At 37.6% G+C, this 14,331-nt stretch overlaps 1 protein-coding gene across 8 annotated transcripts in view; it reads right to left on the reverse strand.

Annotated features, from left to right (window-relative positions):
- Window positions 1-14,331, reverse strand: part of CUNH12orf50 (chromosome unknown C12orf50 homolog) — a 56,107-nt gene that overhangs the window by 40,037 nt on the left and 1,739 nt on the right. The window contains exons 1-4 of one of the 8 annotated variants that reach the window (XM_058424949.1): window positions 12,530-12,584; window positions 10,616-10,675; window positions 7,400-7,519; window positions 6,938-7,058 (exon numbers count right to left, since the gene is read on the reverse strand). In XM_058424949.1, coding sequence (XP_058280932.1) covers window positions 6,938-7,058; window positions 7,400-7,519; window positions 10,616-10,675; window positions 12,530-12,562 — 334 coding nt within the window. In that variant the 5' untranslated portion in view covers window positions 12,563-12,584. Of the gene's footprint in view, window positions 1-6,937; window positions 7,059-7,399; window positions 7,520-9,507; window positions 9,610-9,781; window positions 9,803-10,615; window positions 10,676-12,529; window positions 12,585-14,331 lie in introns of those variants that run through there. The other 7 variants (XM_058424946.1, XM_058424948.1, XM_058424945.1 and 4 more) reach the window with 7 other exon arrangements.

The raw sequence follows: 14,331 nt of genomic DNA on the forward strand, positions 1-14,331 counted from the left end.
ATATTTGGGAGTCACTGACATGTGGATCATATTCAAAATCATAAGGCTAGATGAGACTACCAAGAAAGTAAACAGAGAAAAAAAGAACCAAGAACTAACTCTGCACATGTAAGAGATTGGGGAAAAGAGGAAGAACAATCTGGGGAGAGTGATAACAAAGCACTAGGAAGGTAGAAGAAAAACAAAGAAACCAAGTTTGAAACAAAAGAAAAAAATGTTAAAGACAGCTGGAGAGAAGGGTAGATCACCTACAAAGGGAAGTCCATCAGGCTAACAGTGAACCTTTCAGAAGAAACCCTACAAGCCAGAAAAGATTGGAAGCCTACATTCAGCATTCTTAAAGAAAAAAATTCCAGCCGACAATATCACATCCAGGCAAACTAAGTTGCATAAGTGAAGGATAAATAAGATCCTTTTCAGACAAGCAAGTGCTGAGGGAATTTTTTACCACCAGACATGCCTTACAAGAGGTCTTGAAAGATACACTAAATACGGAAAGGAAAGACAGTTACCAGTCACTACAAAAACACACTTAAGAACGCAGACCAATGACACTATAGAGCAACCACACAAACAAGTCTGCAATAATAACCAGCTAACAACATGATGACAGGATCAAATCCACACATATCAATGTAACCTTGAATGTAAAGGAGCTAAATGCACCAATTAAAAGGCACAGAGTTGCAAGCTCAATAAAGAAGCAAGACCTACTAATATGCTGTCTTCAAGATACCCATTGCACATATTATACAATGATACCCATAGGCTCAAAATGAAGAAATTGTGAAAAATCTACCAAGCAAATGGAAAACAGAAAATATCAGGGGTTGTGATCCTAATTTCAGGCCAAAGAGACTTAAACCAACAAGATTAAAAAACATAAACACATTATACAATGGTAAAGGGTTCAATTCAACAAGAAGACCTTACTATCCTAAATATATACACATCCAACACAGAGCACCCAGATCCATAAAGCAAGTTCTTAGAGACCTACAAAGAGACTTAGGTTCCCATACCATAATAGTGGGAGACTTCAACACTCCACTGACAGCATTAGACAGATTGTCAATGCAGAAAAGCAAAGATATTAAGGAACTAAACTCAAAACTTGACCAAATGGATTTAATAAACATCTACAGAACTCTCTACCCCAAAACAACAGAATATACATTCTTCTCATCATCACGTGACACATACTCCAAAACTGACCATACATTTGGACATAAAACAATACTCAGCAAATTAAAAAAAAGAAAACGAAATCATACCAACCATGCCCTCAGGCCACAGCACAATAAATACAGGAATCAATACTAAGAAAATCACTCACTACCATACAATTACATGGAAATTAAACAACCTGCTCCTGAATGACTTTTGGGTAAACAATGAAATTATGGCAGAAATCAAGAAATTCTTTGAAACTTATGAGAACAGATACAACATACCAGATACTCTGAGATACAGCTAACTCAGTGTTAAGAGGGAAGTTTATAGCACTAAATGACCACATCAAAAAGAAAGATCTCAAATTAACAACTAAAAGAACTAGAGAAGTAAGAGAAAACCAACCCTAAAGCTGGCAGAAGACAAGAAATTACCAAAATTAGAGCTGAACTGAAGGAAATAGAGACACAAAAAGCCATACAAAAGACCAGCAAACCCAGGAGTTGATTTTTTGAAAAAATTAATAAGAAAGATAGACTGCTACCTAGACTAATAAAGACAAAAAAAGAAAAGATTCAAGTAAACACAATTAGAAATGACAAAGGGAGGCCAGGTTCAGTGGCTCACGCCTATAATCTCAGCACTTTGGGAGGGCCAAGGCAGGCAGATCACTTGAGGCCAGGAGTTCGAGACCAGCCTGGCCAACATGGCAAAACCCAGTCTCTACTAAAAATACAAAAATTAGCCAGGCATGGTGGTGCATGCCTGTTATCCCAGCTACTTGGGAGGCTGAAGCAGGAGAATCACTTGAACCCTGGAGACAGAGGTTGCAGTGAGGCAAGATCGCACCACTGCACTCCAGTCTGGGTGACAGAGTGAGACTCTGTTTCAAAAAAAAAAAAGACAAAGGAGACATTACCACTGACCCCACAGAAATACAAAAACCTATCAGACACTACTATAAACACCTCTATGGGTACAAACTAGAAAATTTAGAAGAAATGAATATATTCCTAAACACATGCAACCTCCCAAGACTGAACAAGGAAGAAACTGAATCCCTGAAGAGACCAATACTGAGTTGTATAACTGCCTAAGTAAGAAAAAGCCTACCAATCAAAAAAAAAAACCCAGGGCCAGATAGATTCATAGCTGAGTTATGTCAGATTTATAAAGAAGAGCTGTTGCCATTCCTACTGAGACAATTTCAAAAAATTGAGGAAGAAGGACTCCTCCCTAACTCATTCTATGAGGCCAGCATCATTCTGATACCAAAATGTGGCAGAAAGAAAACCAAAAAAAAAAAAATTTCGGGCCAAGATTCTCAGTGAACACAGATGCCAAAATCCTCAACAACATACTAGCAAATCAAATTCAGCAGCACATCAAAAAGCTAATCCATCCTGACCAAGTATGCTATATCCCTGGGATGCAAGGCTGGTTCAACATATACAAATCAATAAATGTGACTGACTACATAAACAGAACTAAAAGTAAAAACCATATTGAGATATGATTATCTCAATAGATGCAGAAAAGGCTTTTAATAAAATTCAACATCCCTTCATGCTAAAAACCCTCAATAAGCTAGGAATTGAAGAAACATACTTCAAAATAATAAAAGCCATCTATATAAAACCCACAGCCTACATCAGACTGAATAAGCAAAAACTGGAAGCATTCCCCCTTGAAAACTGGAAGAAGATAAGTATACTCTCTGTCACCACTCCTACTCACCATAGTATTGAAAGTCCTGGCCAGCGCAACCAGGCAAGAGAAAGAAAGAAAAGGCATCCAAATAGAAATCAAGGAAGTCAAATTATCCCTGTTTGCAAATGACATAATTCTATATCTAGGAAACCTCATAATCTCTGCCCAAAAGTTCTTTGATCTGATAAACAATTTCAGCAAAGTTTCAGGATACAAAATTAACATACAAATATCAGTAGCATTTCTATACACCAACAACATCCAAGCCAAGAGTCAAATCAGGAATGCAATTCCATTAATAACTGCCACAAAAAGAATAATATACCTAGGAATACAGCTAACCAGCGAGGTGAAAGATCTCTACAATGAGAATTACAAAACACTGCCCAAAGAAGGCTGAGATGATGCAAACAAATGCAAAAACATTCCATGCTCATGGACAGGAAGAATCAACATCATTAAAATGGCAATGATGCCCAAAGACATTCACAGATTCGAAGTTATTTCTATCAAACTACCAATAACATTCTTCACAGAATTAGAAAAATATATTTTAAAATTAATGTGGAACCCAAAAGGAGCCCAAAGAGCCAAGGCAATCTTAAAGCTAAAAGTTCAAAAAGGGAGGCATCGTGTTACCCAACTTCAAACTATACTACAGGGGTACGGTAACCAAAACCACATGATACTGGCACAAAAAAAGACACATAGACCAATGGAATAGAATAGAAAGTCTAGAAATAATGCCTCATGCCTGCAACCATCTAATCTTTGACAAAGGTGATAAAAATAAGAAACAGGGAGAGGACTCCCCATTCAATAAATGATGCTGGAATAACTGGCTTGCCGTATGTAGAAAATGGAAACTGAACCCCTACCTTATACCACATACAAAAATTGACTCAAGATGGATTAAAGACTTAAATGTAGGCCAGGCACGGTGGCTCATGCCTGTAATCCCAGCATTTTGGGAGGTTGAGGCAGGTGGATCACAAGTTCAGGAGATCGAGACCGTCCTGGCCAACATGGTGAAACTTCGTCTCTACTAAAAAACAAAAAAAAACAAAACAAAACAAAAAATTAGCCTGGCATAGTTGCACGTGCCTGTGGTCTCAGCTACTTGGGAGGCTGGGGCAGGGGAATCGCTTGAACCTAGGAGGCGGAGGTTGTAGTGGGCCGAGATCACACCGTTGCACTCCAGCCTGGCAACAGAGTGAGACTCCATCTCAGAAAAAAAAAAAGGACTTAAAAAACCATGGAAGATAACCTAGGAAATACCATTTTGGATCTAGGACATGACAAAGATTTCATGACAAAGATGCCAAAAGCAATTACAACAAAAAAGTTAACAAAAAGGATTTAATTAAGCTAAAGAGTTTCTGCACAGCAAAAGAAACTACCAACAGAGTAAACAGACAATCTACAGAATGAGAGAAAATATTTGCAAACTGTGTATCCAACAAAGGTCTAATATCCAGAATTTATAAGGGACTTAACAAGCAAAAACTAACAACTTCATTAAAAAGTGGGCAAAGCACATGAATGCTTTTCAGAAGAAGACATAAATGTGGCCAAAAGCATATGAAAAAATGCTCAACATCACTAATCATCACAGAAACACAAATCAAAACCTTAATGAGATACGACCTCATACCAATAAGAATGGCTATTTATTAAAAAGTCAAAAAATAACAGATGCTGATGAGGTTACAGAGAAAAGGGAACACTTATTTACTGCTGGTAGAAATGTAAATTGGTCCAGCCACTGTGCAAAGCAATGTAGCAATTATTTGAAGAACTTAGAAGAGAATTACCATTTGACCCAGCAACCCTATTACTGGGTATATACACACAGGAGTATAAATCATTCTACCATGAAGACACATGTACATGTTTGTTCATCACAGCACTGTTCACAATAGCAAAGACATGACATCAACCTAAATGCCCATCAATGGTAGACTGAATAAAGAAAATGTGGTATATATATGCCATGGATTACTACACAAACATAAAACAAGAATGACACCATGTCCGTTTCCAGAACATTGATAGAGCTGGAGGCCATCACCCTTAGCAAACTAATGCAGGAACAAAATCCAAATGCCACATGTTCTTACTTATAAGTGGGAGCTAAATGATAACCCAAAGAGAGGGACAACAGATACTGGAGCCTAATTGAGGGTAGAGGCTGGTAGGAGGGAGAGGATCAGAAAAAATATCTATCAGATACTATGCTTATTACCCAGGTGATGAAATTATCTGTACAACAAATCTCCATGACACACAGTTTACCTATATAACAATCCTGCACATGTACCCCAGAACCTAAAATAAAAGTTAAAGAAAAAAAAAGAAAGAGAAATGAAGAGAATGTGTCCTGCTAGATAGATAGGAAAATTATGTCAAGAAAGAAGGAATGATTAAATGTGTCAAATCTTGCTCATGGTTCAAGTTACATAAGGACTGGGAATTGGCCACTGGATTTAATAATGTGTATGTGACAGTTGAAAGAAGTGAATAAGCCTGATTTGCATGAGATTAAGAAAGAATGGGGGAAGGATTTGGTGACAGCAATAATAAATAACCACTTTGAGGAGAATTATTGCAATGGGAAAAAAACATGGGGTGGTAGCTTGTGAGAGAATAGATCAAAATGGAGAATTCCTTAAATAATTAAATAAATACATGTTTGTATGCTGATAGAAATGATTCAGTAAGAGTGAATAATGCTTATGTAGAAAAAGAGGGAAGAATCATTAAATCAGTGTCTTAGAGTAGACAAGAGAAGGCAATGTCTAGTTACCAAGTGGAAGGATAGGCTTAGATAGGAGTATGGATGATTCCTGGTAAGAGTAGGGAAGAAGTAAGTACCGATGCTACTAGGTGGGTAGATGTAGTGACAGAAATCTGCAGAAGTTCTCTTCTTATTAAAAGTTTCTCAGTTCCTAAGACATAAGGTCATCATCAAAGAGGAGGAGGCAATGGAGGTTTAAGGAGAGGGAAGGAGGTATAAAAAGCAGTCTGGGAGAATAGGAATGAACTGGGGGAGTACCATGTAGTGTTATTGGCAGTCAGCAGTAAGGGCTCATTTGAGATTTGTGATCATGAATTTAACCAACCAGCATGGTTGTATATTTTTCTGCAAATACAAAAATTAGCTGGGTGTGGTGGTGTGTGCCTGTAGTCCCAGCTACTCAGGAGGCTGAGGCATGAGCATTGCTTGAACCCGGGAGGCAGAGGCTGCAATGAGCTGAGAGCGCACCACTGCACTCCAGCCTGGGTGACAGAGCGAGACTCTGTCTCAAAAAACAAACAAACAAACAAAAAAAACCATTCCATCAGAGAAACTTGGTGGCCATAGAAGGAAAGTAAAGTAGTTACAAGCATCAGGGAAACCTACTAGCCCCAACTTCTTCAGCAAGGTTCTTACCATTCACTGGTTTACACTGTGGTGTCTTCTGCATCCATTTCCCAGAACCGGCTTAAAGGTACATCACATGGTAGAGTCTCAGTACCATTTAGTTAGACTGAATTGTGCCATGGCTTTTGTAGCAATGGCATTGCATTTTTTTCCACAATTAAAGTGTTAGAAAGAACCATCACACATAGCTGTTCTACTAGAAGCAGAAGTGTGTAACCCAGATCCTGCCCTTGCTCTCTCCACCTACGAGATAGCTTTCTGCACATTCACAGAGACCACCAGTGAAGGCATGACCTCTAAGCTTGGCTTCAGTTGTGTGATACTTTGCTGAGACACAGCCTCCTTCTATTTAGTGAGGTCAGTAGCTGTCTTACTTTTCATATGAATAAAATCCATTTTAGATACACATAGAGAAAGTTTAACTTGCTCTTTGTTCATTTCGTCTTGTTAGTTACTTCATGATTCATTCTAAGCTTTTTCTCATCTCATGTAGAATCATTCCAAATTACCCATTGGCTATTAAATTGCATTGCTCACCTTGTCATACTTTTTTAATGTGTCATTCTATGCTGCTACTCCAAAACCAGATTAGAATATGGTAAGTCTATATTATTCAAAAAATGTACTCACTGCTACTTGGTGGCAAAAATAATCCATTGATATTTCGAGGTTTGCTGTGATAAAAGATACAGCTAATCTTCACACAACCAAGAGGTTGAGTTTCCCAGAAGCATGAAATGCTGCAGTTTTGCTGGATAAAAGGAGATTGGGGGAAATGTAATGATTAGATGCCATATTTACAACAAATACAACGTGCTACAGTACAGCAAAAGGACACAAAAACAATTATAGTTAACTGATTTAGGATCATGTGTGTCTTCCAGCTTTCAGTGTTTTAAGCCCTGCCATTCAAAAGGTGCGATGGGTATTTCTATAACATGTTCCTCCATTAAGTTGAAAAAATTGCAAAATGCCTAAAATCAAATAGTAGAAGGAAGAATGATTTCTTCCATATTGTTTTGTAAAAGTATAATTCAGCATTATTGAAGGGAAATACTTTTTAACAAAAATGATGATGCCAAGTAGTTCTACCTGCATTTCCATGTGTCTAAATCTGCAAAGTGGATCTAAACATTTCCTCTCTCTCCATAATGAGCACACAGTGTCACCGCCAAGGGCCTCTTCACAGTGTCGGAATCGGCACTGGGAACGCTAAAAGAAAAAGTAAACAGTGTAGAAAGCTCAATATGTTGACATGAGTGTTCAACAACAATAGGTTGCTAATTAGTTAAAAAATATGAGTAGATTAAATTAGAATCACAGAGATATACACTATTGATTTTAGACCATAAGTCTAAATTTTAGCAAATTAGTCTAACTTTAGTGAGAAAGCAACAAGATAGTCTAATGATTACATAGTACAACATGCCGCAAATCACTGATAAAATGCTATCTTTTGTTATTTGTTAATTCATATGGTTCACTAGGAATAGAGACATAAGAATCCAGTGACACTTTGATCACAATTTAATGACAGAACAACTTAATTTCTCTTTCTGAAGAAAGCCAGATGAAATTTTTAAGAATCTCTACCTATATTCTAATTGTGAAAATGATTTCTATTAATCAATCCTTTTATTAGATAATATGTTTTCTCAGTCTATGGAGATACTGTTAAGTTTTTACGGAGCTTAAAATTTATGTTATTGTGGAATTTTAATTATTATATTACAATATACTACATTAAATATATGTGCTTTGTGCCTTTGGCTTAGAAAGATAAACAATTGCCTATACATATACTCACTGACTTGTTTATATGCCAACAAAAGTAGATGTGGATTGTTTCAATGGGCTGCTATTACTTCTTAAAAATTCTATGTTATTTTAAACATAAACGCACATTTGGTAAAAACTACAAGCCCCTGTTGTGTGGGAAAAGAAGTGGATAACATTCTTCCCTCTTTTGACACATGTTCCACGGTTGTTCTTTATCTTTTATCTCTCTCCTACTTCCATCTTCACTCTCTCCCCCTTGTTAAAGTATATCCATATACTCTTATAGCACGGGTTAGTGGGCAGGGGTTTTCAAGTCAATAAACTGGTATTTGAAACCCTGGGCTCCACTACTTGCCATTGTCACAAAGTTAATACTTAACTCATACTCTCTGTGCTTCAGTTTTCTCATCTGCATATAGGAAATAAAAACTACTTTCCTTACAGGTTAGCTGTAAAAATGATGTGATATAAGGTATTGTGAGCTATTATTATTATTTATTCATTTAATTATTTACTGGTAACTTACTCATTAGTCACTGTGCTAAGTACTTGGGGATACAGCAGTGAAATAGACAAAACACTTTGCCTACCTGGGACATGAAATCTGTTATTATTCTTTATTATCCTAGCATTTAATCTAACAGGTAATAGAAGTGAATCCAATTTCTGTGGTCAGAGAGGTTGACTCCATTCAGGTTTCCTAACAGAGAGGAAACACTTGAAACCAGACACATCATCTTTTTCCCTGGATTATTTCTTGCATGAGCACGAAGCTCCAAATATTGAGTTTCTACCTTTATCTGGTTTTATTAAGATCCAATCGTCCTAATACATTGGAGGAATTGTCAGTTTTTCCCATTTAACTTTATGAATTTTAATTTATATGTGGCCAATTTGTTTATATTAATTTTCTTTTCTTTTTAATGATATTTAAATATTTGTTATTACTTAGCCTTTTGACAGAGGAAAATTAAGTAATTGGGTTAATAAATTTCAAATAGGAAAACAGATTTATTACACTAAGTTTGACACTTACCTGAATTCAACTATTTGAATTTATAATGACTGGAATCATATTAACTAAAACAATATCTTGTAATATATGATGTTTCAATATTAGGAATTTAATGTCTCAAGGTGTCATAATATAGGCAAAAGTGCCACATGAAGATTCAAAAGCTATAGGCATGTAACTGGTATGTATAAGGGTAGTTTCAAGCAAATAATAATTTTAAATTATCTCAGATTTCTTCAGAGAAATTCAGTATGTCAAAAATACATGATAAGCTCCAGATTTTACATATATAAGATATCTTGCAAGAAAATAGTAAATTTTTGTTTAGCAATACAAGTTATTGCCATATCTTCATTCTACTAAAAAGATTAAGCATGTGAAGTACTGTCAATTGTACAATATTTACCTTTATGCATGTGGAATTAAAAAAGAAATAGCAGTCATTCCCAACTTCTGCCATTTTCAACTCTCTTGCTGCTAATCCAATGGTTTTTTTTTTTTTGAAAAATATATATGAATTGCAGGAATGCAAATACAAGAACTATCAGTGTGTAAGGGGCAAAAATAATTTCGTTTCCACAGTCTTTCAGGCTATCAGTAGTATTCCTTTAAAACTGACCTCCTGTTGACAGTATATTACACAATAGATAATTCTTAAAGAAATTTAAATTAGAAGATACCTTCTCTAGCTTTGCAGAAATGTTGAAAGTGGTTGCTAGTAAGCACACAAACTCAAACTTCTAGAATTTTCATCATTGTTACCTAATCCATTGTTTGCTCATCATAAATGACCTCACATGTAACTGTAGGCCAATGTTCACTCAGGTAAACTACAATTTACCTGAGTGAACCCTGTATTTCCCTTAGTTTTAGCATATTAACTACAAAGGACTAGCAAAAATAAAATAGCATATTTTAATCTTTCAATGTTCTGGCTGAATATGGACTATAAACTAGTTTACACTTTTATAATGGAAAGTGATTAGTATTTCACAAGTAAACAGCTATTTCTAAATCTTCATTTCCTTAGAGGGTTTGGGAATAACACTAAAAATTTGACATAGGTAAATGAGCTACTCATATTCTAAGATAATAAAAACAATTATTTAAATATGTACTCTCTGCTATCCACTGATTTGGGAAAAATCACATTCAAATTGTGATATATTAATAGGTACCTGAAAATATATTGGGCTACTTATTCATCTTGTAGCTATATTCCATTTATTTTTCATCCATCTTAAAAAGAGGAATATCTTTTTCCTACAGCAGAAAGGTTTCAGAGTGCTTGAAGGCTTTGAGAATTTGTTGAAAACAAGGGAAATACTCTGATTTCCAGAACGAAACATTTCAATAAGCAATTATTGATATCTTCCTCTTAGTATCTTTAATCAGATAATTAAAACCCAGCAGAAATTAATAAAAAATATTCCTCATAAATGTATTAGTCCGTTTTCATGCTGCTGATAAAAACATACCCAACTGGGAAGAAAAAGAGGTTTAATTGGACTTACAGTTCCACATGGCTGGGGAGGCCTCAGAATCATGGCAGGAGGTGAAAGGCACTTCTTATACTGTGGTGGCAAGAGAAAATGAGGAGAAAGCAAAGGCAGAAACCCCTGATAAACCCATCAGATCTCATGAGACTTATTCACTATCATGAGATTAGCATGGGAAAAACCCATCCCCATGATTCAATTACCTCCCCCTGACTCCCTCCCACAACATGTGGGAATACTGGGAGATACAATTCAAGTTGATATTTGGGTGGAGACAGAGCCAAACCATATCATTCTACCACTTGTCCCTCCAAACTTCATGTCCTCACATTTCAAAACCAATCATGCCTTTCCAACAGTCCCCCAGAGTCTTAACTCATTTCAGCATTAATCCAAAAGTCCACAGTCCAGAGTCTCATCTGAGACAAGGCAAATCCCTTCCACCTATGAGCCTGTAAAATCAAAAACAAGCTAGTTACTTCCTAGATACAGTGGGGGGTACTGGTATTTGGTGAAGCCACTGCAAGTGGGCTAAATTGGCCAAAACAAAGGAGTTACAGGCCCCCTGCATGTCCTAAATCCAGCAGGGCAGTCAAATTTTAAAGCTCCAAAATGATCTCCTTTGACTCCAGGTCTCACATCCAGGTCATGTGGATGCAAAAGGTGGGTTCCCATGGTCTTGGGCGCTCTGCCCCTGTGGCTTTTCAGGGTACAGCCCCTCCTGGCTGCTTTCACAGGCTGGCATTAAGTGTCTGTGGCTTTTCCAGGTGCATGGCACAAGCTGTCAGAGGCGCTACCATTCTGAGGTTTGGAGGTTGGTGGCTCTCTTCTAACAGCTCCACTAGGCAGTGCCCCAGGAGGGACTCTGTGTGGGAGCTCCAGCCCACATTTCCCTTCCACACTGCCCTAGCAGGGGTTCTCCATGAGAACCCCTTACCTCTGCAGCAAACTTTTACCTGAGCATCCAGGTGTTTCCATACATCTTCTGAAATCTAAGTGGAGGTTTCCAAACCTCAATTCTTGCCTTCTGTGCTCCTGCAGGCTCAACACCACATGGAAGCTGCCAAGGCTTAGAGCTTGCATCCTCTGAAGCCACAGCTGAAGGTCTATGTTGGCCCCTTTCAGCCATGGCTAGGTTGGCTGAGATACAGGGCACCAAGTCCCTAGGCTACAGACAGCACGGGGACCCTGGGCTTAGCCCATAAAACCACTTTTTCCTCCTGGGCCTCTGGGCCTGTGATGGGAGGGGCTGCTGTGAAGGTCTCTGACATACCCTGGAGACATTTTCCCTATGGTCTTGGGGATTAACATTAGTCTCTTTGCTACTTATACAAATTTCTGCAGCTGGCTTGAATTTCTCCTCAAAAAATGGGTTTTTCTTTTCTACTGCATAATCAGGCTGCAAATTTCTGAACTTTTATGCTCTGTTTCCCTTTTAAAATGGAATGCTTTTAACAGCACCCAAGTCATCTTTTGAATGCTTTGCTACTTAGAAATTTCTTCCACCAGATACCTGAAATCATCTCTATCAAGTTCAAAGTTCCACAAATCTCTAGGGCAGGGGCAAAATGCTGCCAGTCTCTTTGCTAAAACATAACAAGAGTCACCTTTGCTCCAGTTCCCAACAAGTTCCTCATCTCTATCTGAGACCACCTCAGCCTGGACCTTATTGTTCATATCACTATCAGCATTTTTGTCAAAGCCATTCAACAAGTCTCTAGGAGGTTCAGACTTTCTCACATTTTCCTGTCTTTTCTGAGCCCTCCAAACTGTTCCAACCTCTGCCTGTTACCCAGTTCCGAAGTCACTTCCACATTTTTGGGTATCTTTTCAGCAACACCCCACTCTACTAGTACCAATTTACTGTATTAGTCTGCTTTCACACTGCTGATAAAGACTGGGAAGAAAAAGAGGTTTAATTGGACTTACAGTTCTACATGGCTGGAGAGGCCTCAGAATCATGGTGGGAGGTAAAAGGCACTTCTTACATGGTTGCAGCAAGATAAAATGAGGAGGGAGCAGAAGTGGAAACCCCTGATAAAGCCATCAGATCTTGTGAGACTTACTCACTACTATGAGATTAGCATGGGAAAGACCCACCCCCATGATTCAATTACCTCCCCCTGGGTCCTTCCCACAACACATAGGAATTCTGAGGGATATGATTCAAGTTGAGATTTGGGTGGGGACACAGCCAAATCATATCAATAAATAACATAAAAGGTGACATGAAAATCACAGATTACTCTAGATAAAAATATATTTTTAAATTGTCATGTATGTTTAATTAGAAATGTAAAAGACTAAGACAAATATGAATTCTCACTTCGGTTATGTAAAAAACATAAGCTGCTATGAACTTTTTGAAGACAATGCTTTGGGATAAAAATCTGATATGTAAAATAAACTAAAATTTAGAAAAAAGTTTTTAAATGTAAATTGAACATAATTAAAAAAAACGAGGTAGTGTGAGAGGTAAATGAAGTAGAGAATAAAGATTTGGCTAAACCCTTGAAAATATTGGCAAAGATACATAGAAAAATATAACTACATTTTGTTTTGCCCTACCTTCTAACTCTAGAACAAAGCACCCATGAAGTAAGTACTTAAGCTACTGGGAGAAACATCCCTAAGAAATATTTTAAGTGGGTTTTGCCTCCAGATAAACACTGTCTACACCTGCGAACTTGTAGCTTCATTGGACTGTTTTCAAATATTCTTACCAAACACTATTATTGCATGTTACATGTAACATAATGATTAAAGCCATTGTGAGAATTCCTGTTTTACAAAGGAGAAAGTCTGAAAAAAAGTGTTTACTTCTTGAAGTTAGGTGCAAACAACTACATTCCAGTAGACACAGCAAAAACAGGTCAAACTCATATGGGATTTTTTTTTTTTTTTTTGTCATTGCAGAGCACATAAAATAGATCTGTACATTTTGGTAGTCTTTAGAATGCCTGGAATCTTACCTTCTCTATCTTTTTAAACTCTCTTTTCTTTTCCTTCTCCCTCACCCCCTTTTTTCTTTTCCTTATTCTCTTCAGTTCTATTCTTTATTGTTGTGAATTTCATTCTGGTCTTAAAAAAAAAAAAAAGCTATTACAGCCAGGCGTGGTGGCTCACACCTGTAATCCTAGCACTTTGGGAGGCAGAGGTGGGCAGATCATGAGGTCAGGGGTTCAAGACCAGCCTGACCAACATGATGAAACCCTGTCTCTACTAAAAAAAAAATACAAAACCTAGCCGGGCGTGGTGGCACATGCCTGTAATCCCAGCTACTCAGCAGGCTGAGGCAGGAGAATCGCTTGAACCCAAGAGGTGGAGGTTGCAGTGAGCCAAGGTTGTGCCACTTCACTCCAGCTTGGGTGATAGAGCAAGACTCCGTCTAAAAAAAAAAAAAGCTATTACTGCCCTATGAGGATGATTACTGTAATGAAGAATGATGGGAAATTTGTCTCCAGGGCTGAGAGTAGGCCTGAAAATTCTGTAAGTATTTTGTGTTGGCCAAAGCAGGCTCACATTGCGTGTCTTTCATCTTTGGTGCTTACTAGAGCACTAACATATTAGAGAAGAAAAACTTTCTTCTATTTTGTAATCCTGTGACACCACTTTAAGTACAGTGGCTGGTAGCAACTCCTTGGTGACCTTTCAGAATTATGAGAATTGGGCAAAGTTATTGCCCAATTGGCTGCTACCCATCAGAGCAGGAGTCCAGTTTCTAACCGTGA

This window comes from Hylobates moloch, unplaced genomic scaffold, assembly GCF_009828535.3.
Source record: "Hylobates moloch isolate HMO894 unplaced genomic scaffold, HMol_V3 SCAFFOLD_12, whole genome shotgun sequence".
Classification (NCBI taxonomy): domain Eukaryota; kingdom Metazoa; phylum Chordata; class Mammalia; order Primates; family Hylobatidae; genus Hylobates; species Hylobates moloch.